Source organism: Pan troglodytes, chromosome 19 (genome assembly GCF_028858775.2).
Source record: "Pan troglodytes isolate AG18354 chromosome 19, NHGRI_mPanTro3-v2.0_pri, whole genome shotgun sequence".
NCBI lineage: Eukaryota > Metazoa > Chordata > Mammalia > Primates > Hominidae > Pan > Pan troglodytes.
Genome location: NC_072417.2, coordinates 74,988,692 through 75,014,403, shown reverse-complemented (window position 1 = coordinate 75,014,403; position 25,712 = coordinate 74,988,692). Strand labels below are relative to the sequence as shown.

Here is a 25,712-nt window from a genome sequence, read left to right as displayed (position 1 = left end):
CAATGAGTTATCCATATGTACACAACTTGATTTTGACATTACTGTGAGTCAGTGTTATTTAGAATAGTCTAAATGGGAAAAATCAAGGTTGTATTCTGATACCCTCTTTATATTTGTAAGTAAATCCTTTAATCTGTAACCTAAATATAGAAAAATGCAAATCCTAAGTATATAACTTGATGAATTTTCACTGTCATAACTACTACATAGATTAAAAAAAAAAAAGAGAGACATTACCAACACTCCAGAGGCCCTCGTCATCTTCTTTTTCAGTCACTGTCCCTTCTTTCCATAGGTAATTCTTGTCCTCCTGTGACCATTGATGAGTTTTGCCTTTTTACAGAAATAGAGTGAAACTCCGTCTCAAAAAAAAAATGGAATTATATATGTAATCTTGTGTCTGTCTTTTGCTTAATATTGTATTTGTGAGATTCATTCATGCTGTTGCATATAGTAGTACTTCTTGTTTCTGTGTATTATTTCCTTGTATGAATATACCACAGTTTATTAATCTGTTCTACAGTTGTTAGGCATTGGGTTGTTTTCAGTATTGTTTAATAGTGCTGTTATGAACATTCTTGTTCAAAGGGTGCAAATAGGTAAGTATTGTCTGTAGACACATACCTGGTCATAGTATATGCATATGTTCAGCTATAGTAGATACTGACAACATTTTCTAAAGTGGTTGAATCAATTTATGCGTCCCCGGTCAGATCCCTCCAACCCCTGCAGCAGTATATGAAAGTTGTTCACCATTTTTGTTAGTACTTGATATTTATAGTTTAAAAAAAAAGTTAGTCATTCTTGTGTATGTGTGGTATTCTCATTGGGTTTTAGTTAGTATTTCTCTGGTGACTTCATATGTTTATTGGTCATTTGGATACCCTCTTTAGTGAATTGCCTAATCAAGTTGTTTGCCATTTTTCTTTTGTTTTTTATTTGAGGTGGGGTCTCACTCTGTCGCTCAGGCTAGAGTGCAGTGGTGCGATCTCAACTCACTGCACTGGCCAGCTCCCAGGCTCAAGCAATTCTCCTGCTTCAACCTCCTGAGTAGCTGGGATTACAGGCACCTGCCACCACGCCCGGCTGATTTTTGTATTTTTAGTAGAAATGGGGTTTCACCATGTTGGCCAGGCTGATCTCTAACTCCTGACCTCAAATGATCACTCGCCTCAGCCTCCCAAAGTGCTTGAATTACAAGTGTGAGCCACCGTGCCCAGCCTCCATTTTTCTATTGGGTATTTCTTAGGTTTCTTAAAGATTTTAAAAAACATAATCGGGAGATATCTTCTTTCTTTTTAACTTTGTATCTTAAAGATTTTACCCCTTTGATGAATTTCCTTCAAACTCCCTTGCTATCAAGACCAGGAAGATAAGCCTTTTTGTATGTGATGATAATATGATTTTTATTTTTATGAATTGGGGTTACCCTTATTTGGCACATGGCAGTTCAGTTTTCTAAAACTAAATGATCATTTTGGGTGGACATTCCCTACCCTCTTAATAGGCCCATGTCAGTTTGCCCCTTTGGGACAGAGTTTCTCCACAGTGGCACTATTAACATTTTGAGTGGGATAACTCTTTGTTGTAGGAGCTCTCCCTTGTGAGATGTTTAGCAATACTTCTGGCCTTTATGCACTGGATGCTAGTAGTATTTCCACCTCTGCTCTTTTTGTGACAACGAAAAATGTCTCCAGACATTGCCCAGTATGCCTGGGATGAGAAGTGGTGGTGTTAAAATTGGCCTGGTTGAGAATCACTGATCTAGGTTTATTTTGTGGTTATTTTACTGGTTGCCTGGACATGCAGAGCTCAAAATTACCTATCTTATCTAAAATATATATGGAAATGTAAAGGACTAAGGATAGCCAGGATGCTTTTGAAGAAGCAGGTCAAGGTGAGAGATTTGATCCACCAAATATACTGATTTATTGTATGTAAATATAGAGTAATTAAGACAGACTGAGGTTAGCACAGTGATAGACTCATATAAAAGTATAGAGAACCCTAATTTGGTCCCACATGTATCCAGAAACTTGATATTTTTATAGAAGTGCCCCTACAGCTTGTAGGGGAAAGGAAGAACTTGGGTGGTGCTGGGCCTGTTAGATGTCCATATGGAAAAAATTGAAATTGGAGCCCTACTTTATACCATATACAAAAGCCCATTCAAGGTAGATTAAAGACCTACTTCTGATAGGCAAAACTATTAGGATTTTTAGAGTATAGTGGTTTTCAAACTGTGTTTCTAAGAACCTTATAAAGAAAGAAACATGACTCATAAGGGAAGGGGGAAAGTGGATCAGGGAAGTTCCGGGTCTTTCATCCCTATTTTGGAAATTTTAAGCAACATTTCTTTTTTTTTCTGTTTTTGAGATGGAGTCTCGTTCTGTCACCTAGGCTGGAGTGCAGTGGTGCGATCTTGGCTCACTGCAACCTCTGCCTCCCGGGTTCAAGTGATTCTCCTGCCTCAGCCTCCCAAGTAGCTGGGATTACAGGCATGCACCACCATGCCCAGCTAATTTTTGTATTTTTAGTAGAGATGGGCTTTCGTCACGTTGGCCAGGCTGGTCTCAAACTCCTGGCCTCAGGTGATCCACCTGCCTCGGCCTCCCAAAGTGCTGGGATTACAGGTGTGAGCCACCGTGCCCAGCTGCAACATTTCTTTAAGAAGAAAATAGTCCTACACTTTAGAAAAAACTTGAAAATCAGTGCTATGTGGCATAGGTTCATTTCTGAGTTTATGTAATCTCAAGCTTTCTTTTTTTTTTGGAGACAGAGTCTTGTTCTGTTGCCCAGGCTGGAGTGCATGGCGCGATCTCAGCTCACTGCAACCTCTGCCTCCCAGGTTCAAGAGATTCTCATGCCTCAACCTCCCGAGTAGCTGGGATTATAGGCCTGCACCAACATGCACAGCTAATTTTCGTATTTTTAATAGAGATGGGATTTCACCATGTTGCCCAGGCAGGTCTTGAACTCCTGGGCTCAAGTGATCCACTCGCCTCGGCCTTCCAAAGTGCTGGGATTAAAGGCGTGAGCCACTGGGGCTGGCCTCAAATTTGTGTTTTGAAAACAGTATTGGACCTGCTCATGTAGGTCTTTCTCTGCTGTAAATCCTTTAGGGCCAAGGATTCTCTTTTTCACTGTTTTTCCGTGGTGTCTGGCCATGGGTTAGACTCAATGTAATAAATGATTGTTGGCTGGGCACGGTGGCTCACGCCTGTAATCCCAGCACTTTGGGAGGCTAGGCGGGTGGATCACCTGAGGTCAGGAGTTCGAGACCAGCCTGACCAACATGGAGAAACCCCGTCTCTATTAAAAATACAAAATCAGCCAGGCGTGGTGGCACATGCCTGTAATCCCAGCTACTCAGGAGGCTGAGGCAGGAGAATCGCTTGAACCTGGGAGGTAGAGGTTGTGGTGAGCTGAGATCACACCATTGCACTTCAGCCTGGGCAACAAGAGGAAAACTCCATCTCAAAAAAAAAAAAAAAAAAGATGGTTAAAAAAGATTGTTAAATTAATTCAAGCCATGGGAGTGGAGAGAATGCTTAGAAGCAAAGAGGAAGGAGGGTACCTTTAAGAATATTTATATTTAGGAAAAGGGAGAAACCAATGTATGAGAATAGTTAAGAGCAGTGTTACAGACATTAAGGAAGAAGAAAATGTGTTTGCTGTGTTCCAAGAAGACAGTGTTGGCTGTATGCCTAAGAGGTTACATGCATGGATGTTGGAGTCACACAGCAGGATTCAGTCATGTCCAGGCTCTACCATTTAATAACTGTATGATACTGGGCAAGCTACTAGACTTTTAAAAACCTAGTGTTCACATTTGTAAGATTGGGATAATTAATGTTATTTGGTGATTAAGAGGTCCTGGATGACCTTGAGAAGGAGCTTTCAGGATTATGGGATTAAAAGACAGATTATATGAGCTTGATTCTATAATCAATGGTTTTGCTCTAAAGAACGTGGAGAAACTTAGTAGGGAAGAAACGTTGATACTGTAAAGAAAGATTTTTACAGACATGAAATATATTTTCTTCAGAGATTCTTGCAGTTATACATTTTAAATCATGTAATTGGGAGTAGTCTACAAGTACATAAAGCGATTTAAAAAATCAAATTGGACTTTTCCTATTGAAAGCATGTTTCTCAGAATCTTTGGTAAAGTAAACTGAATGGTAGAGAAGTACTTTTTAAACATGTTTAAGTTTCATGTTTTAGATTATGGTATGAAATTTCTAGAAATAAGCCTTACATCCTGGTTCCAGTTTTCTTCTAGAAAAATTGCCTACGTGTAAGTTATTTATGCTGTTTTTTTTAAATTACTTATATAAGACTCCCCTGAAAAAACCACTCTGGCTGCAAAGTTATCTGCTAAGAAACAGGCATCCATATACAGAGATGAAAATGATGATTTTCAAGTAGAGAAGAAAAGAATTCGACCCTTAGAAACTACACAGCAGGTAAACAGAGTTTATTGGCAGTAAATAACCCAGTTAGTTACAGCTGAACGTGGTAGTCAAGTATCATGTTTTTAATGCACTTGTGGAGATTAGTTGGGTCATGTGACAGCCATAAATTAAATGGTAATTTGTTGTAATTTCATTTTGTAGAGTTACTTGTTACAAAGGAGTTTGTTATTATAGCAGATTATTCACAGTAACATGTCGTTCAAGTGAAACTGCATGGTGTTTCTTATATATGAGGAATTTGATAGTAAAATATTTACTTAAAGGCATATCTTAGTGATATACTACTTTGTACTTTTTAACTCCTCCATTGTTTTTATCTTAAAATAGCATTTTCTTTTGGCTAAAATACCTTTGATATGATTATTCGTGTTACGGATATTTTGGAATTGATAGTTTTAATGTAATGACAAGATGTATTCTTACTGAGTTTTTAAGATTGATACATGATAAAATATGTATATTTATTTCTAAAAATTACTAAAAGGCTTGAATTACCAGATATTTTAAATGAAATTTGGATGCAGATGAACACAATATTTTCTCAGAATTCATGGCAGTGAGATAGGAAGGCTGGGATTTTAATAGATTTAGTTACAAATAAAAAAGATAATTATTAGGCTGAATACAGTGGCTCACGACTGTAATCCCAGCACTCTGGGAGGCTGAGGTGGGAGGATCTCTTGAGTCCAGCAGTTTGAGACCAGCCTGGGTGACATAGCAAGGCTCCTGTCTCCACAAAAAAGTTAAAAAAAGAGCCGGGTGTGGTGGCATGAGCCCTACAGGCTCATCAGACATGTAGCCCTACAGACTACTTTCCAGCTACTTGGGAGGCTGAGGTAGGAGGATTGCTCAAGCCTAGGAGTTGAAGGCTGTGGTGAGCTAAGATCATGCAATTATGCTTCAACCTTGGTGACAGAGCAAGACCCTGTCTCTAAAAAATAAATAAATAAAAACATAAAATAAAAAAATTATTAATTAGGATGTTATTTGTAGGTAAGTAACTGGGTACTTTTAATTGAGTATACTCAAGGTTCTTGAAGTCTTATGTAGTTTAACTGTTCCACTTACAGTCTTTATAAATTTCTATAATTCAGCCTTGTTTTTAGAAATAGAATGAACTAGTTTATTTTTATCAAAGTACCAATGACAAATGAGGTGTGAACCTATAGAGATTTCCCCCCGACAAAATGTATTCATAGATTTGCATGTCATCAGGTAGGGCTCAACATAAAACATTTATTCCCTCACTTCACTGGTTCTCATTTCATTTTTGGCGGGAATGAGATTATCAATAGAAATGCTTTTCTCCCCAATTATATAGTGAATAGATTTTTCACAAATAGGAGAAGCATGGATACAGTTTGGAAAGAAAACTTAGTGGTATTTATAAAAGAAATTTAATCAAAGGCAACTTGGTTTATCAAATATCTAGTAAGTAACAGTGATAATAGTAATCGAGTAATTTATTCCATCCTGTAGGAAATCATGACTGTTTACATTAAAAGTTTTATTCTGAGTTCTTTTCAATGTAGAATTATGCTTAAATTTTGATTTACTTTTATTTTCCAATTAGATATAAGATTGGACTTTCCAATATTGCTATATTTGATGTCCATATGATGGGACTATTTTATGAGAAGTTCATTTTACAATACTCTAATTTTGATACATCACTAATTAAAGATAGTTTGGCTAAGATTCATGAGTCACTACTATGTTCTGTTTCCTTTAAGTGTTGTAATGAGGTGCTTATTTGCATTTTTAAAATTTGTTTTATTATTGCCTGTTAGAAATAGTCTTTTTTTGGATGCAGGAAAAAAATACATAGAGCTGTTTTGGCCTTTGAGAACAACTAGCCAGTTAAACTTCTAGTTCACCTTAAACTTCATTTTGGTTCTGTGTTTACAGATTAGAAAACGTCATTGCTTTGGAACAGAAGTACACAATTTGGATACAAAAGTTGATTCAGGAAAGACTGTAAAACTCAACTCTCCACTGGAAAAGATAAACTCCTTTTCGCCACAGAAAGTATGTATTAATGCCATTGTTCAGTTTTAAAGAAGGAAGATATGGAATTTTCTAAACCAATTTTTGACAAAAGAGGAACAATAGTATAATACAAAGGACAGTAGCAACCCACTCAGAAGTCCTCAATGCTGTCACATCTCTGTTACTAATGTGTGAGATGGCAAAGCCTATTCTCTCTATGCCTCGTTTCCTTATTTATAAAATAAGAGAATTGGACTAGAGAGAGATCTGAAAGTCATTTTTTTCTGTTCTGTATTTTAATGTTTGTAAATTCTCCAACTCCTTACAGTTCTTTCAGGATTCTTAGGGCAACAGTTCTCAAGGAGTAGTCCAAGGAGTTCTAGATATTGAGATTTTTTTGGAGAGTGATCTGTGAGGTGAAAATTATTTTTGTAATAATATTAAGATGTTGTAGGCCAGGCGTGGTGGCTCACGCCTGTAATCCCAGCACTTTGGGAGGCCAAGGCGGGTGGATCACTTGAGTTCACGAGTTTGAAACCAGCCTGGGCAACATGGCGAAACCCTGTTTCTACAAAAAATACAAAAATTAGCGGGTGTTGTGGTGCACACTTGTAGTCCCAGCTACTTGGGAGGCTGAGGTGGGAGGATGGCTTGAGCCCAGGAGGCAAAGGTTGCACTGAGCCAAGATTGCACCACTGCACTCCAGCCTGGATGACAGAGTGAGACCCTGTCTCAAAAAAAAAAAAGGAAAAAATACGTTATTGCCTTTTGGATTGTCTTGACATTTGTACTGGTGGCGCAAAAGCAAGAATGGGTAAAACTGTTGGTGCCTTAGCAGAAATCAAGGTATTGGCTCCAACCTCTCTCTCTCTCTCTTTCTCTCTCTCTCTTTTTTTCTCTCTCTCTCTCTATATGTATATAATTTTAAAAATTTATTTATTTTAATTTTTTTTTGAGACGGAGTATCACTCTGTCGCCCAGGCTGGAAGTGCGGTGGTGTGATCTCCGCCCACTGCAAGCTCCGCCTCCCGGGTTCATGCCATTCTCCTGCCTCAACCTCCCAAGTAGTTGGGACTACAGGCGCCTGCCACCACGCCTGGCTAATTTTTTGTATTTTTAGTAGAGACGGGGTTTCACCACGTTAGCCAGGATGGTCTCGATCTTCTGACCTCGTGATCCGCCCACCTTGGCCTCAACCCAACCTATGTTAATAATAGTTTTCCAGCATCATTAGATCACAGTTTTGAAAAAAACCAGTTTCATTTAAGAATGTCTTTGATGAAGCAGTAAAAATTACTAATTTTATTTAATCTCAGCCGTTTAGGTTTTTAACATTCTGTCTGAAGAAATGAATAGAACTCATAAAACACTTTTGCATACAGAAGCAGGATGGATGTCCTGGGGAGAAGCGCCTGTAGGATAGTTTGGATTGTGAGCTGACTAGCCACTTTTTGTCATGGAACATCATTTTTGCTTGAAAAAGAGTGAATGATATACTAACCATGGTAATTCTTTATGATAAAATGAGCCAGATGAAATTTGAGCTTTCAAGTAAAAATCAGAATTTTAAAAAATTTGTATATACTCTGAGCTTGGCAGCTTTGTGATAACTACAGACTTTTCTGATGAAATTGGTGATATTACAGAATATGACTTTTTATATTTATATAATGAAATGTGTCAACATTTGTAAGATCTGTAAAACTCAATGAACTTAAACTCAGCGAACTAAATATTATTTAAATGACCAGTGCATGATATTGCAAAATGATGCCTAGAAAAGGTCCATCCTAAGTGCAAGATAGACTGATGGACCTTTTTTCTGCCCTGTCCCCCCATTCCCAGGAAACCACAGATTTGTTTTCAGTTACTGTACATTTAATTTGTGTTTTGTTGATCTTCACTGAAGCTTTATATTAATAGTTGGAGAAATTATCTAGAAGCTTCTTCTGTTACATTGCAATAATCATCAACATCATTATAATGTAAGCTATATGTTGAGCTCTGCCACAATGTTTTCTCATTCATTTTCTTTCCTTTCCTTCATGGGCTTACTATTATCTGAAATTACTTGATTACTTGTTTATTATTTGTCTGTCCTATTACGATGTAATGTCAGTCTTTTTCATGTGTGTCCCTCATGCCTAGAACAGCATATGGTGCATATTAGTTGTCTAATAAATATTTATTTGTTGAATGTTACTGAGTTCTTACAATGATTATGAAGCAGGTATATTGGTATTCCCATTGTACAGATGAGGAAACTCTGAGAAGGAAGAAACTGGCCTAAGATCACAAAGCTAGTAAATAGTAGAGCTAAATCCTGCCTAGGCATTCTCATGTTCTGGCAAATGCCCTAATCACTTTATTTTATATTCTCTCTAAAATGCCTCTTTGCAGTCCTGGAGCCACCTAAATAGGGTTCTAACACCAAGATAAGGAAAGAAATATGTAGAAGCTCACGGATAAACAAATCAAGTATAGAGTCAGCCGTGATTAAGATTTTTTTTTTTCTTGGGAATTGTTTTTGTTTGCTTTATTTGTAGACACAGGGTCTCAATGTGTTGCCCATGTTGTAACGCAGTGGTGTGATCATAGCCCACTGTAACCTCAAAATCCCAGGCTCAAGTGATCCTCCAACCCCAGCCTCCTGAGTAGCAAGGACTACAGCTGTGCAACACCATGCCCAGCTAATTTTTTATTTTTATTTTTTGTAGAGATGAGGTCTCACTGTGTTGCCCAGGTTGGTCTCAAACTCATGGCCTCCAGTGATCCTCTTGCCTGGGCCTCCCAGAGTTTTGGGATTATAGGCATGAATCACTGCACCTGGCTTGTTTTGTTTTTATTGGTTAAGAGAATGGACTTTGGACACATACTGCCTGATCTTAATTTTTAAATAAAGATTGGGCCAGGCATCATGGCTCATGCCTATAATCTCAGCACTTTGGGAGGCCAAGGTGAGAGGATTGCTTGAGGTCAGGAGTTCAAGACCAACCTGGGCAACATAACGAGACCCTGTCTTTATAAAGAATAGAAGAAAAAAAATAGCTGTGTGTGGTGGTGTGTACTTGTAGTCCTAGCTACTCAGGAGGCTGAGGGAGGGGGATCCCTTGAGCCAGAAGATTGAGGCTGTATTGAACTATGATTGAACCACTGTACTCCAGTCTGGGTGACAGAGCGAGACCCTGTCTCTAAAAAAAAATAAAAAATAAATACATAAAATAAAAATTATATATATTTTAGGTGTAAAACACGATGTTTTAATATATATATACATAGTGAAATTATTACTACAGCCAAGCTGTGATAGTCTGTTTGAATTGTTATAAAGGAATACCAGAGGCTGGGCAATTTATAAAGAAAAGAGGTTTATTTTCACTCACAGTTCTGTAGGCTGTACAGGAAGCATGGTGTCAGCATCTGCTTCTGGTGAGGGCCTCAAGAAGCTTACAAGCATGCCAGAAGACAAAGAGAGAGCAAACTTGTCACATGGAAAGAGAGGACAGAGGAGAGAGCAGAGGAGGTTCCACACTCTTTTAAATAACCAGATCTCGTGTGACCTCAGAGCAAGAACTCAACTCATTACTGTGAGGAGGGCACCAGCCATTGATGACCCAAGCACTTTACACTAGGCCCCACCTCCAACTTGGGGGATCACATTTCAGCATGAGAGTTGGAGGGGACACACTTCCAGATCATATCACAAGCTAATTAACATATTCATCTCCTTACATAGTTACCTTTTGTGTGTGTGTGTGTGTTGAGAACACCTGAAATTTTTAAAGCCAATATCGAAATATCCAGCCTAGAATATAGTATTATTAACTGTTGTCATGATGCTGTTCATTAGATCTCTAGACTTGATTCATCCTATGTAGATTCAACTTTTTACTCTTTGATCAACATCTCCTCAAATCCCCCACCTCCCTGCCCCAGTAACCATTGTTCTGATTTCTGTTTCTATGTATTTGACTTTTTTAGATTCCACGTATAAGTGAGATCATGTAGTATTTTTCCTCCTACATCTGACATATTTCACTTTGCATAATGTCCTCCCTCCAGGTTCATCCATGTTGTCACAAATAGCAGGATCTTTTTTAGGGCTAATATTCCATTGACATACACATACACACCACAATTTCTTTATTCATCCATTGACAGACACTTAGGTTATTTTCATATCTTGAGACTGCTTGGATTTTAATCATAGCTCTACTCTTTATTAACTGTATAACCTTGATTTTTTAAACTCTTGGTATTATGTTTAGCTATTTGTTAAATGGGGTTAGTAATAGTACCTATCTCATGGGGCCGTTAGGAGGATTAAACAAGTTGATATCTATACAGTGCTGAGAGTATCTGGCATACCTTAGAGTTTAAGCGCCAAGTGGTAGTAGAAGTAGCAGCAGCGGTAGTAGTAGTAACAGCAGCAGATGGATACATATTTGTAGTTCTTACCTTTAGCTGCTGCTGATAAAAGATTCTATATAATACCGACTAATAATATTACATATTTGTAGTTCTGATCTTTATTTTTTATTTATTTTTGTTGACACATAATAATTATACATACTTATGGGATTCAGTGTGATAATTTTCATACATGTATATGATGTGTAATGATCAAATCAGAGTAATTAACATATCCATCGCCTCAAACATTTGTCATTTCTTTGTGTTGCGAATATTCAGAATTCTCTCTTACAGCTTTTTGAAAATATGTAAGAAATTATTGTTAACCATATTTACCCTAGAGTGCTATAGAATACCAGAACTTATTCCTCCTGTTTCTCCAATCTAGCTGTAGTTATGAATTTGTAAACCCACCTCTCCTTATCCTCCCCTCCCCTCACCCCTTCCTAACCTCTGATAACCAAATTTACTCTACTTCTATGAGCTCATTTTTTTTAGCTCCTACATATGAGTAAGAACATACATTACTTACCTGCCTATGCCTGACTTATTTCACTTAATATCTTCCAGGCTTACCCATGTTGCTGCAAATAACAAGGTTTCAATATTTTTTTATGGCTGAATAATATTCCATTGTGTATATGTGTCACATTTTCTTTATCCATTCATCTGTTGATGGACATTTAGGTTGATGCCAACTCCTTGTCTATTATGAATAGCGCTGCAATAAAGATGGTGTTGGCTGGGTGTGGTGGCTCACACCAGTAATCCCAACACTTTGGAAGGCTCAGGTAGGAGAATCACTCAGGCCAGGAGTTTGAGACCAGCCCTGGCAACATAGCGAGAACCCCCTCTGTACAAAATTTTTTAAAAAATTAGCCAGGCGTGGTGGTACGTGCCTGCAGTCCTAGCTACTTGGGAGGCTGAGGCATGGGCGATCACTTGACTCTAGGAGTTTCAGACTGTGGTGAGATATGATCATGCTACTGTACTCTAGATTTTCTTTCCTTTGGATAAATAGTAGTAGGATTGCTGGATTATATGATTATATGGTAGTAATATTTTTAGGTTTTTGAGAAGCCTCCATTGCTGTTTTCCATAATGTCTGTACTAATTTACATTTCCACTAATAGTATATGAGTTTCTTTTTCTCCACATCGTCACTAACATTTGTTATTTTTTTTTTTTGTCTTTTCGATAGTAAGCCATTCTAACTGGGTGAGATGATATCTTATTGTGCTTTTGATTTATATTTCCCTGATGATTAGTGATGTTCAGCATTTTTTCATGTTCTTGTTGGCTTTATGTATCTTTTGAGAAATGTTTATTCACACCCTTTGCCTATTTTAAAATCAGATTTTTTTTTTTTTGCTGTTGAGTTCCTTGTATATTCTGGATAGTAGTCCCTTCTCAGATGAATAGTTTGGAAATATTTTCTCCCATTCTACAGGTTGTCTCTATACTCTGTTGTTTCCTTTGCTGTGCAGAAGCTTTTTAGTTTGATACTGTCCTATTTGTCTATTTTTGTTTTTGTTGCCTGTACTTTTGAATTCTTACCCATAAAATCTGCCTAGATCAGTGTCCTGAAGCTTTTGCCCTATGTTTTCTTCTAGTAGTCTTATAGTTTTGGGTCTTATGTTTAAGTCTTTAATCTATTTTGAGTTGGTTTTTGTAGATGGTGAGAGGGATCTAGTTTTTTCCTTTTGCATATGGACATCCAGTGTTCTCAGCACCATTTATTGAAGAGGGAGTCCTTTCCCCGATATGTGTTCTTGGCATCTTTGTTGAAAATCAGTCAACTGTAAATACCTGGATTTACTTCTCGGTTCTCTATTCTGTTCCATTGGTCTATGTGTCTATTTTTATACTAATACCATTCTGTTTTGGTTACTATAGCTTTGTGTAGTACATAGCGTGGTGCCTACAGTTTTCTTTTTGCATACTATTACTTTGGCTATTCAGGGTCTTTGTGGTTCCATATGAATCTTAGGATTGTTCTTTCTATTCCTGTAAAGAATGTTATTGGTATTTTGATAGGGATTACATTGAATCTGTAGGTTGCTTGGAGTAATATGTAGTTCTTATTTTCATTTTATTTATTTAGTTAACTTTTTTAGAGACACGGTTTCGCTATGTTGCCTAAGCTGCTCTCAAACTCCTGGGCTTAAGCGATCCACCTGCCTTGGCCTCCCAAAGTGCCAGGATTATAGGTGTGAGCTACTGCACCTGGCCTTGTAGTTCTTATTTTTAAATGCTGCTGAAAGCTATTATTAATGTTATTGTTGATAATACTGATCAACATTATAAATTTTGAGGAGTTAGGTTTAGAGTTTAGTAGAAAATTCCTTTTCTTTTTTTTTTTTTTTTTGAGACGGAGTCTCCCCTGTCACCCAGGATGGAGTGCAGTGGGCGATCTCGGCTCACTGCAACTTCTGCCTCCTGGGTTCAAGTGATTCTCCTAAATCAGCCTCTCGAGTAGCACCTGACACCACGCCCAGCTCATTTTTGTATTTTTAGTAAAGATGAGGCTTCACCATGTTGGCCAGGCTGGCCTCGAACGCCTGACCTCGGGTGATCTGTTTGCCTCGGCCTCCCAAAATGCTGGGATTACAGGCGTGAGCCACGGAATCTGGCCAAAAATTCTTTTGATATCTGTTGAAGATGTTTATGGCTGAAATCTTTTGAGTCTAAACCGCTTGACCATAAGCACATCTACTGTGCCCTTGGTTGAGTACCTTAATTTTAAGCCTAATGCTTTGATTGATTTCTCCTTTTGGTTATGTAGTATGCTGATATATGTTGATCATTGATTATGGTCTGCTCATTGGTAAAATATAGCTGTATCTATAATTGTATATCTGTATCTTTATATCTGTTTTATTTTTAAGCTAGAAATTGCATATTTTCTTCCTTGGCTTTAGGTGGTATAACTCTACATATCTCTAGAAATGGAATAATTTTTCATAAGTGGGTGATTTATTACTCATAACATTAAGATATAGGCCTCTGACAATTTCTCATAAGTCTGAAAACTTCTTGAACAAGTTAAATCTCTCAATTAAATCTAGTCCCTCAAATGATAACATTTCACTAGTGTGACACTGAATTTTTGTTTGCAAGAAGATGTAAGAGATATATGTCATACTAATTAAACATGCATAAAGTAAATTTAACAGACATCAAAGCACTTTTGCAATGCAAAGAACATATGGTTGAGCTCTAATATTTGTTTCTTTTCATGGTAGTCTATGATGAAAAACATGATGTATAAAGTAATTTTACGTGCTTTCTGAAAGGTTATGGGAAAAAAAAACCCAAAAATACATAGGTAAAATGATTTGTATTTTCAACTTTATTTTTTTCTTCCTAACATAAAAAAGGATAAGTACTTATAATAGAAATATAATTATTATAAAATGTATAGTTTTAGTGAGCATGAATGTTTCTCCTTTTTGTATGTTAAGTAAATTTTTAGGAAATTTCTCATGGATTTCTAGCATTAAATAATACATCTAGGTTTTCAGAGAACAAGGACTAATTATTTCCATGAATGTAATATAAGAAAAAATAATGGGGATATGAGTAGAGGTAATTTATTTAAAAAATGGGATTTTGGGGTGTCATAGGGGAGTAAATATTTTTCCTTGTAGGAAATTACTTTGGTTTCTGCTGTAACATTTCTTAGTCTTTGCAAAGTGACTTATTATAAATCATAAAAGTATTTTCTGTAGATTTGGGGATAGGTGGTTTCATGAAAAGTAGAAGAAAAATAGTTTCATGTGTATTAATGTCGTAAGTTTTAATATTTATTATACAGCAGCTTTTGAAATGAGTTTATTGCCAAAACTTTTGGATAAAGTAATTGAAAAAAAAGTAGTCCATATATTAGAACTTTTCTTATGCTGACAGATCATATGCCTCACTTTTTTTTATATTTTATTTTTATTTTTGCTTTTTTCTTCAGACCAAAATGCCTCACATTTTATCTGTTGTATTTTAATCTAGACCTTGTAATAATCTTGAATAAGGTAAATTGATAGACTTGGGTAAGTAACTTTTTTGTCAAAACCAGCTCCTTCATATGGAAGGAAAAAGAATGTGGGACTAGATTTAATGATACTTTATTTATTTATTTATTTATTTATTTTTTGAGAGGGAGTCTCGCTCTGTCGCCCAGGCTGGAGTGCAGTGGCGCGATCGGCTCATTGCAAGTTCCGCCTCCTGGGTTCACACCGTTCTCCTGCCTCAGCCTCCCAAGTAGCTGGGACTACAGGCGCCCATCACCACGCCCAGCTAATTTTTTATATTTTAGTAGAGACAGGGTTTCACCGTGTTAGCCAGGATGGTGGCTCACTCCTATAATCCCAGCACTTTGGGAGGCTGAGGCGGGCGGATCACGAGGTCAGGAGATACGTTATATCTAATTGAATTCTAACACCTTTAAATTCTAAGGACGCTTTTCCTATCTTGCTTTTTATTATATGATACTAGGGAGTACAGTATTTTTTAAATAGAAATATTTATTTGGATTCATAAATTAATGGTTTAATTCTCTTATCCCTGCAAAGGTGTGTCTTAGTCTTCACGTTTTTCAAATCTGCAGTTGCATTACTTTTGACAAACCTTCTTCCATAAATTAAATGATAAATTAGTTTGATGATTTCTGTTTTCCCCTGAATTTGACATTAAACTTTTTAGGTTCTTCAAATTTTCTTAGTTTTTATGAAAATCATTTAGTTTCCACCTAGTGGATTGGAGAATTAGATTGTTGTCTCTTTATTTTTCTATCATTTCTAGTCTCCTAACCCTCTTTTCAAGTAGGAAAATAGTGTCAGTACCTTTTCTTATATAATTAACTTTCTGGTGTCCCCTGCTTGATCCCTTTCCTTACAGTTCAGATTTATTTTCTTAATCTGACAATTCATATGTCAAAGTTCTAGTGAAGCATCTGTCTCCACATGGTCAAAATATAGTTAAGAAAAACATTGTTTTTTAGAATAGTATGTTAACGTTTTGATATTACTTTGTTCTATCATTCGTAATCATTTTCTCTAGATTTATTTATATTCTGTTCATTTTTTTAGTAAATCCTCACAATAGCCAGGGTTGTCTTCAGATATATTCTTATGCTTATACCTGCTTTTTATTTATTCATTAAATAAATGCTAACATTCTTTATATACTTTAATTAAAGTAATTATATTTGATTTAATGTAGCAGTAGCATATTATTTTAATTCATAACTTGGGCCTGGTGTGTGGAAGACACTTGGGTCCAGCAGAGTGCGCTGTTGACCTTCTTACAAAGTGTTAACACTGGGGCGATCCTTAGGCTATTTTTTTTCCTTTTTCTTCCTCCCATACCCCATTTTTATTTCCTTCCTTCCTACCCTTCTTTCTTTTACTTTATGGTTTTAATTTACTTTTATTTAAAATAGCTATTTAACATAACTGCATATATATGCTGATACTGGTGCTTACTGTGTTATGTGCCAGACACTCTGCTAAGCACTTTAGAAATATTAATTCACCTGGCAAATACAGGTTCATGTGAGTTGATGCTTATTGTCATGTTCTTTTAACTTTTCTTTGGGTTTGACAGTTTTCAAAATAAAAGAATTTAACTCAATCTTTATAACAACCCTATCAGGAAGGTATTTATATTTTCCCCAATTATACCTGAGGAAACTGAGCCACAGAGTATTTGAATAACTTGTTCATGTCACAAACCTGGTGAGTAGAAGCTGGATTAAAACCCAGGCAGTCTGGCTCTGGAATTGATCCTCTAAACCACCTCACTATTCTGTCTCTGAATAAACTCTTCCAGATGACTTTTTGATGACAGTTCATTTTTATACTGTTACAGGCCATATTATATGCATTACCATGCAGGTTATTTATTCAAGATTCGTCCCTTTTTTAGTGTCTCAACACCAAATGTAAGCATTTACAATGCTTACCCAAATTTATAATTATTTATTTATTTGTAGGTTTAACTGTTTTTTGTTTTGTTTGTCTCATTACCAGACTGACCATAAGGACAAGTGTAATGTCTCTTTTTTTCAGTTTTTTATAACCAGCATCTGGCACAGAGCCTGCACCTAGTAGCTACTTGTATTATTTGTTGAATAAATGAATGAAAAAAATGGCCATAGTTAAGTAGATGTATGATTCACCACTGTTTCTTGTAGCTTACGATTTTTACTCAGATCCTTATACCTAAGAGGGTATGACAGTATTGTTAAATACAGGTGACTTAATGCAGATTTAAAAATCGTTTTTGGCCAGGCATGATGGCTTATGCCTGTAATCCCAGCACTTGGGGAGGCTGAGGTAGGTGGATCACTTGAGCCCAGGAGTTTGAGATCAGCCTGGGCAACATAGCGAGACCCTGTCTCTACAAAAAACAAACAAACAAAATTAGCTTGGTGTGGTGGCTCATGCCTGTGGTCCCAGCTACTCAGGAGGCTGAGGCAGGAGGATTGCTTGAGCCCGGAAGGCGGAGGTTAAAGTGAGCTGTGATCATGCCACTGCATTCCAGCTTGGGTGACAGAGCGAAACCTGTCTCAAAAAAAAAAAAAAAAAAAGGGGTAATAACATTTTTTGAAAAGCCTTTAACATTATAAAAACCAATACAGAATAAAACTTAAAATGTTCTCCCTTATATTAACCCCATCTCCCTTTCTGCTTCCCAGAAGGAAACACCATGAACACTTTCATGAGGATCTTTCTAGATCCTTTTCTATAAATTTATAAGGATATTTTTAATAGTTCTTTTATAGTTTTGTTTGTGCATTTAACTCTCTTGTTTATGGGATTTATTTTCATGCATGTATGAGGTCAGGCTGTAATTGCATATTTTCCCAAATAGTTGATCAGTTGTCCCAGTGTCACTTAATAATTTTTCCAGTTTTGAAGTTTTGCTGTTATCATGTACTAAATTGTTATATGTACTTGGATTGGTTCCTGGACTTTTTTTTCTCTTAAAAATTTTTTTTTTAACAGTATGTGTGAAAAAATATGTCAAAGAATTCCACTTGGCTTCAAACAGAAAAGCAGTAGACCCCTGCCCTAATTCTATTATTCACCAATTCCCACTATCTGAAGTAAATAATTTTCAATTATTTTTCCTTTGTATTCTGATAGTTTTTGAAGTAGCATGCATATTTTCCTTTTCTCTTGAGTTTTCGGTTTTAGATACTTTCTGTTGTCTTCCTCTTATTCTTTTCTCCTTTCTCATTACTTCTACCCTTCAGCCTGCCAGCATTTGGTATTTGTATTATTATAATTCTATAAATATTTAAACTGATTACAGTTCTTTCCCCAAACCAGTATTTATTTTTTTTGGTGCTAGTAGTTGTCTTGTCCTTTGCTTAGTTTCCTATGTACCTGTAACTATTTATCTCCAAACTCTCTGTTAAAACGTAAAATCTATCAGTTCATTTAAATACATCAGGTCAAGATGTCCATATTTTTAGACTTTCAATATTTAGTGGAAATAATGAAAAATACTCTTTTATATTGAATTAAATTTTATATTTCTAAATAACTTTTTTCTGAATATAAAAGCATCATCTAAGAGAAAATTTGGGAACCACCAAAATGTGTACTTAAATTATTAACATTAATCCTTAATTAAACTGTCTCCTCAATATCAACCCCTGATATTCTGCCTGCTGTCTATTCTTAAGTGCGCACGTGTGCGTGCACACACACATGCAATGTTATCTGTTGCTGTAACAAACCAACCATTTATTTAGCTTACTGTTGTGGGGGTCAGCAATTTAGGGTGGGCTCAGCTGGGCATTTCTTCTGCTGATCTCAGGTGGCCTACTCATGTGTCTGTGGTCAACTGCAGGTCAGCTGTAAGTCAGCAAGGCAGCCCTGCTTCAGGGAGTTGATTGGTAGTCAGCTGGGACCATGAGGTGGGTCTCTCTCATCATCTAGCAGGCTAATTCTGGTTTATGTATATGGTGGCCTCAGGGTTCCAAGAGCAGCAAGAGAACAAGCCCCAGTGTACAAATGCCTTTTGAGTCTGTTTGTGTCAGGTTTGCTAATGTTCCAGTCACCAAAAGCAAATCACATGACCAAATCCAGACTCAAGGGGTAAAGCTCACATCTTGGTAGGAAGAGCTACAAAGTAACCTTGAAAGGGAGCTTATATACAAAGATAAGTAGAGTTTGTTGCCATTTTTGTTACGTAGTACATATTACATATATACCCAGTATCAACTGAGTATATATGTAAACATTTCCACCATAGAGAACACTACTATGTTTTCTCCAAGCTCTCAAAAAAATCGTAATTATTGGGCCGAGCGTGGTGGCTCACTCCTGCAATCAGGTGTTGTACAGAGCTCAACCCCTGTAAAGGGGTTGATACTGTAGTATATATTACATATATTTGTTATGTAGTATATATGACATATATTACACATATATTACATATATACTCCCTCCCCACACACAAAATTAGGATTATAGTATATAGCTTTTATTTTTCACCTAATATATCACGGTCATAGTAAAATTTAGCAGGTCTATTTTGATGGATACTTTTTTGTCGTAATCTTTTTTCCTATGCCAGTGGTTGGCAAACTATGACCCATGGGCAGAATACAGCCTGCTGCCTGTTTTTATAAATAAAGTTTTTTTGAACGCATTTTACATTTGTTTATACATATTGTCTGTGGAACTTTTGCGTTATAACAGTAAAGTTGAGTAGTTGTGACAGAGACCATATGGCTCACAAAACCTAAAATATATACTCTGTCTATTTATGTATTTTTCTTTTCTTTCTTTTCATGTTCAGCCAGCAGGAAAATCTCTGGCCTTTTAGAGAAAAAGTTTGCCAGCCCGTTCTATAGTATTGTAATCTTGGTTAAGTTAGGCCAGAGGTTAGTGGAGTTAGTGTGAATCTCTTGCCTTGTCTGCAAATTTGCCTAGGGGTAGGATGATAGAATGGATGACTAATTGCTTGAGTGTGTCCTTCAGCTCCAATAATTATGGCTTTTTTTTTTTTGAGGTGGAGTCTTGCTTTGTCACCCAGGCTGGAGTGCAGTGGTGCAGTTTTGGCTCACTGCAACCTCCACCTCCTGGGTTCAAGCAATTCTCTTGCCTCAGCCTCTCGAGTAGCTGGGATTACAGGTGCCTGCCACCATGCCTGGCTAATTTCTTTTATTTTTAGTAGAGACGGGGTTTCGCCTTGTTGGCCAGGCATGTTTCAAACTCCCAACCTCAAATGATCCGCCTGCCTCGGCCTCCCAAAGTGCTGGGATTACAGGAGTGAACCACTGTGCCTGGCCCAGTAATTATAATTTTTTGAGAGCTTGGAGAAAACATAGTATTCTCTATGGTGGAAATGTTTAATTCTCAAAAGTTTCAAATCTTCTTTATCATATTGAGTGAACTTGGTGAATATTTCAGAGAAAGTTGACAAAATTCAGCCATTCCTCTAAGTTTTCTTGATGTGTAGATACATTAATGAAATAAATATGTATAGCAACCCAGCCGACATGAGTGTAGCTATTCAGTGGTGATAGTATCTGCAATTGTCATGTAGAACGTTTTCATTCATGGATACTGGGTGTGGAAAGATAACTTTACCTTTGAAAACTACTTCGTTAATTGACCAACTGTCTGCCCAGTAAATTTATCTTTCTGTTATTTTAGCTTTTTAAAAGTTTGGCTGTCACAAAATTATAGAGAAATTGGAAGTACAATCCAAATATCTTTTTTTATTGAGCCATTTAAGAGTATGTTGTTGCCCTGATGTTCCCTCACCCTGAAATACTTTAGTGTCTATGTCTTATAAGCAAAGACATTCTTATACATGATCACAATATAACCATAAGAATCAGGAAGTTAAAATTGATTCATTGTTGCCATCTAATACTCAGAACCGGTTTAAATTTTAGCAGTTGTCTTAATAACGCTTTTATAAAAGCAAAAGAATCCAGTCAGAACCATGCATTGCATTTAGTTATCACTTTAGTAACTTCTTCAGTCTGGAACACTTCTTCAGTCTTTCCTTGACTGTCATGATTTTGACACTTGAGAATATTACAGCTTATCTAGAATGTCTCTTAATTTGGGTTTTCTCATTAGACTGAGGTTATTTATCTTTGGCAGGAATGTCACAGAAGTGATGCCTTCTGCTCATTGCATCTTATAAGGTGGCACGCAGTTTCATTTTTTCTCATTATTGATTGATAACTTGATTAATATGATATCTGCTAGGTAAAAAATATAACTTTACAGTTATCTTTTTGCCTTTATAAAAGAGGACTTTATGGGGAAGAACTCTGAAATTATATAAATAACATGTCCTTACAAAAATTCAGTTTACTCATTTTATTTATATCTTTATGGACTTGTGATTTTCCATTTTATTCGGTGAGTTATAATTATTATATGATTTGTTTTGGTACTCAAGTGGGAAACCAGTTAAGTTGCTTGTGTCTTTCTGACATATATCAATCATTCTTGGAACACTTCCTTATTTTTTGGCAAAAGATAGTGTTCCAGGCTCACCTTATATTTTCCTTGCCCTAGTCTTGGATTCAGACATTTCTCCAAGGAACCCTGGTTCCATTTAGTGAAAAATAACATTTAAACGCTGTGTTCTGGGAGTTAGTTTTGCTCATTGCTGTTGGAGTTGCTGCTCCAGGCCCTTTCAGCAGACAGCTAGAGAATATACACAATGTATTGTGTACACAAACCCAGACTCATAGACATATACATTTATGTCTATATTTTTTCTGTATCTGTCTGTCTGTACACTGAAAATTATGAGTGTTTATACCAATACATCCAGTTCCATTCCAGTACCAGAGGGCCCATTCTAATTTTCTTCCTTTCTGTATGTTTAACTGAAAAACCTTGTTCCTGATTCCTCTGAAAGTTAAAAACAGAATTACCATATGGTCCAGAAATAACATTTCTAGGCAAATATCCGAAAGAATTGAAAGCAGGTACTCAGATACTTGTACACCAGTGTTCATAGGAGTGTTATTCACAATAGCCAAAAGGTAGAAACAACCAGAATGTCCATTGATAAATAAACGAATAAACAAAATGTGGTGTATACATACAATGGAATATTATTGAGCCTTAAAAAGGAAGGAAATTCTGACATGTACTACAACATAGATGAAACTTGAAGACATTATGTGAAGTAAAATAAGCCAGTCATAAAAGGACAGATATTGTATGATTCCACTTATAATTTCCTTCCAGTTATTCATTACTATTATAGAAGTAGAATTCATTTCTGTATATTTACCCTGTAACCTGCAACTTGTTATATCACTTATTGGTTCTAGTTGATATTTTTGGAGTTTCTTTAGGACTTTCTAAGTACCCAAAGTTGCATGTTTCATTCTCTAGTAAATACTGTTTTACTTCTTCCTTTACAGTGTTTACCTTTCATGCAGTACAAGGCTGAATTAGAGTGACGAGAGTGGATACCCTTGCCTTGTTCACAACCTTGTGGTGGAAAACATTCTGGTCCCTCACTGTTCTGTATGACATTTGTGCTAGGTGTTCTGTCTATGCCTTTTGTCAGGCTAAAGAAGTTTCCTTCTATCGCTAGTTGGCTGAACATTTTTATAATGAGTGGATGTTGGATTTTATATTTAAAGTTTTACTGCATTCCTTGGTAGGATTATATGTTTTTTCTCCTATATCCTGTTGATATGGTAAATTACATTGATTAGTTTTTGAATGTTGGCCTGACTGTAAATTAGTGGAATAAAACCCACTTGATCATGGTATAGGACCCATTTTATATAATTGTTAGATTTGACTTGCTAAATTTTGTTAAGGATTCTTTGCATCTATGTTCATAAGAATATTGGTCTATAGTTTTCTGTAATGTCTTTATCTGGCTTTGATATCAAGGTAATGTTGGCTTTATAAAATGAATTGGGAAGTATTGGTATTACTTCTTCCTTAAATTTTTGATAGAATTCACCAGGGAAGCCATCTTGCCCTTATATGTTATTTTTGGGAAGACTTTTACTTTTAAATTTAATCTTAAAAATGAGTATAGGAGTATTCACATTTTCTGTTTCTGAGTCAGTTTTAGTAATTAGTATCTTTCAATAAATTTGTCCATTCAAGTTTTTGAATTTATTGGCATAATGTTCAAAATATTCTCTTATTTCTTTAAGTGTCTGTAGGATTTGTAGTGATATGCCCTCTTTCATTTCTGATATTCATAATTTGTGTCTATCTCCTTTTTTTTGCTTAATCTAGAATTCATTTTGCTCAATCTGTAATAGGTAGTAGAGGTTTATCCATTTTATTGATCTTTTAAAAAGTTTTTGTTGGCTTTCTGTTTTTCCATTTTCTATTTTGTTGGTTTCTGCTTTTTTTTTTTTTTAATTACCATTGTTTTACTTTCTTTGGATGTAATTTGCTCTTCTGCTAGCTTCATAAGATTGAAACTTGGCCAGGCATGGTGGCTTACCCCTGTAATCCCAGCACTTGGGGAGGCTGAGGCGAGCGTATCACCTGAGGCCAGGAGTTCAAGACCAGGCTGGCCAACATGGCAAAACCCTGTCTCTATTATAAATACAAACAATTAGCCAGGCATGGTGGTGGGCGCCTGTAATCCCAGCTACTCGGGAGGCTGAGGCAGGAGAATTGCTTGAACCCAGGAGGCGGAGCCTGCAGTGAGCTGAGATCGTGCCATTGCACTCAAGCCTGGGCAACAAGAGCGAAACTCCGTCTCAAAAAAAAAGAAAAAAAAAAAGATTGAAACTTAAATAGTTGATAACTGATTTTGGACCTTTTTTTTTTCCTAAATAAAACACCAATGAAAGCTATACATTTCCCTCTAAGCACTTCTTTATCTGTGTCCCACAAATTTTGATGTTGTTACATTTTTTTCTGATTTCCCTTGTGATTTCTTCTCTGACCCAAGATTTATTTAGAAGTCTAAATAAACACTAACTAGGTGTTTTTTCCTAGATATTTTTCTCTTACTGAGTTCTAATTTATTTTTGTGTGGTTAGAGAATAGATTCTATATGATTTCAGTTCTTTTAAATTTGACGATCTGTCTTGGCAAGTGCTCTGTGAGTTTTTGGAAAGTATGGGTATTCATTTATAAAAATCAGTTAGGTCAAGTTTGTTGATTATCTTGCTAAGATCTTCTGTATCCTTGCTGATTTTTTTTTTTGGTCTACTTATAAATTAATTAGAGAATACTATAAGGGTCCTATAATTGTGGATTTGCCTTTTCTTTCAATTCTACCAGTTTTTGCTTCATGGGTTTTCATGGTCTGTTATTAGCTGTATACACATTTAAGATTATTATGTCTTCTTGATGTATTAACCCATCTGTCATTATGAAATGTCTTTGTTCTGAGATCTATTTTGGCTAACATTGATACAGCCACTCCAGCTTTCTTAGGATTAATGTTTCCATAGTATATATTTTTCATCCTTTTATTTTTAACCTATTTGTGTCTTTAGATTTAAGATAGGTTTCTTATAAATAATTGTCTTCTTTATTTATCCAATCTGACAACCTCTTCTTTTTAATTGGAACACTTATACTATTTACATTCAGTGTAATTATCACTGTGGTTACTATTTGTTTTCTGTTTGTTCCAACTTTTCTTTATTCCCCTTTTCTGTCTTCTTTGAATTAATTAAACATGTTTTAGGATTCTACTTTACCTTCACCACTGTCTTCTTAAGTATACCTCTTAGTTTTATTTTTGTGAGTTGCTTCATACTTTGCATCTTAAACTTATCACAGTGTACCTTCAAATAATATTTCAACTCACAAATAATGTGTAAGAACCTTCTGCCAATATACTTCCGTGTCCACTCTCCCATGTTTTGTGCCATTTTTGTCAAATATTTTACTTCTACATTTGTCATAGCCCTCACAGTGTTTTGTTATTTTTACTTTAAATCATCAGCTATGTACAAATTTACAAATGAGGAAAATAATTTCTTTCTTAACCCTCCAGTTTTTCACTTCTGGTGCCCTTCATTGTGTAGGTCCAAGTTTCTGTATTGTGTAACTTTTCTATTAGCTTAAAGAGCTTTATTTAACATTTGCATTGCAAATATTTTTTCAGCTTTTTTTCTTACCTTCATGTTTTTAATGGTAAAATATATATAACATAAAATTTACCATTTATCTGTTTTTAAGTGTAAATTCAGTGGTATTATGCATATTTATATACTATTATCCAGTGCCAGAACCTTTTCATCTTTCCAAACTGAAACACCATACCCATGAAACAATATCTCTGTATTTCCCTATTGTCCAGCCCCAGGAAAAATGCCGTTCTCCTTTCCGTCTCTATGAATTTGACTACTCTAGATACCTCATGTAAGTGGAATCATGCAATATTTGTCCTTTTGTGTCTGGCTTATTTTACTCAGCATAATGTTTTCAAGGTCATCCACCATGTAGTACGTGTCAGAATTTTATTTCTTTTTATGGCTGAATAATATTCCATTGTATGGATATACCATATTTTGTTTGTCCGTTCATCTGCCAGTGGACATCTGGGTTGTTTCCATCTTTTTGCTATTTTGAATAGTACTGCTGTGAACATTGGTGTACGTATCTGTTTGAGTCCCTGTTTTCAATTCCTTTGGGTATACACCTAAGAGTGGAATTTCTGGACCATATGGTAATTCTATATTTAAGTTTTTGAGGAACTGCCAAGCTGTTTTTCACAGTGGCTGTACCATTTTACAGTTCCATCAGCAATGCACAGGGGTTCCAGTTTCTCCACATCTTTGCCAACCTCATTATCTGTTTTGTTGTCCTTTTTAAAGAATAGCCATTTTTAAGGGTGTGA

General features: G+C 36.1%; 1 protein-coding gene across 11 annotated transcripts in view; it reads left to right on the top strand.

The window, feature by feature from the left end:
* The window catches only part of BRIP1 (BRCA1 interacting helicase 1), a 183,653-nt gene that overhangs the window by 10,015 nt on the left and 147,926 nt on the right, over positions 1–25,712 (top strand). For 7 of the 11 annotated variants that reach the window (XM_063799125.1, XM_511607.8, XM_063799124.1 and 4 more), the window contains exons 5-6: positions 4,342–4,469; positions 6,387–6,506. In XM_063799125.1, the coding sequence (XP_063655195.1) occupies positions 4,342–4,469; positions 6,387–6,506 (248 nt within the window). The remainder of the gene's footprint in view (positions 1–4,341; positions 4,470–6,386; positions 6,507–25,712) is intronic. The other 4 variants (XM_063799129.1, XM_063799127.1, XM_063799130.1 and 1 more) reach the window with 1 other exon arrangement.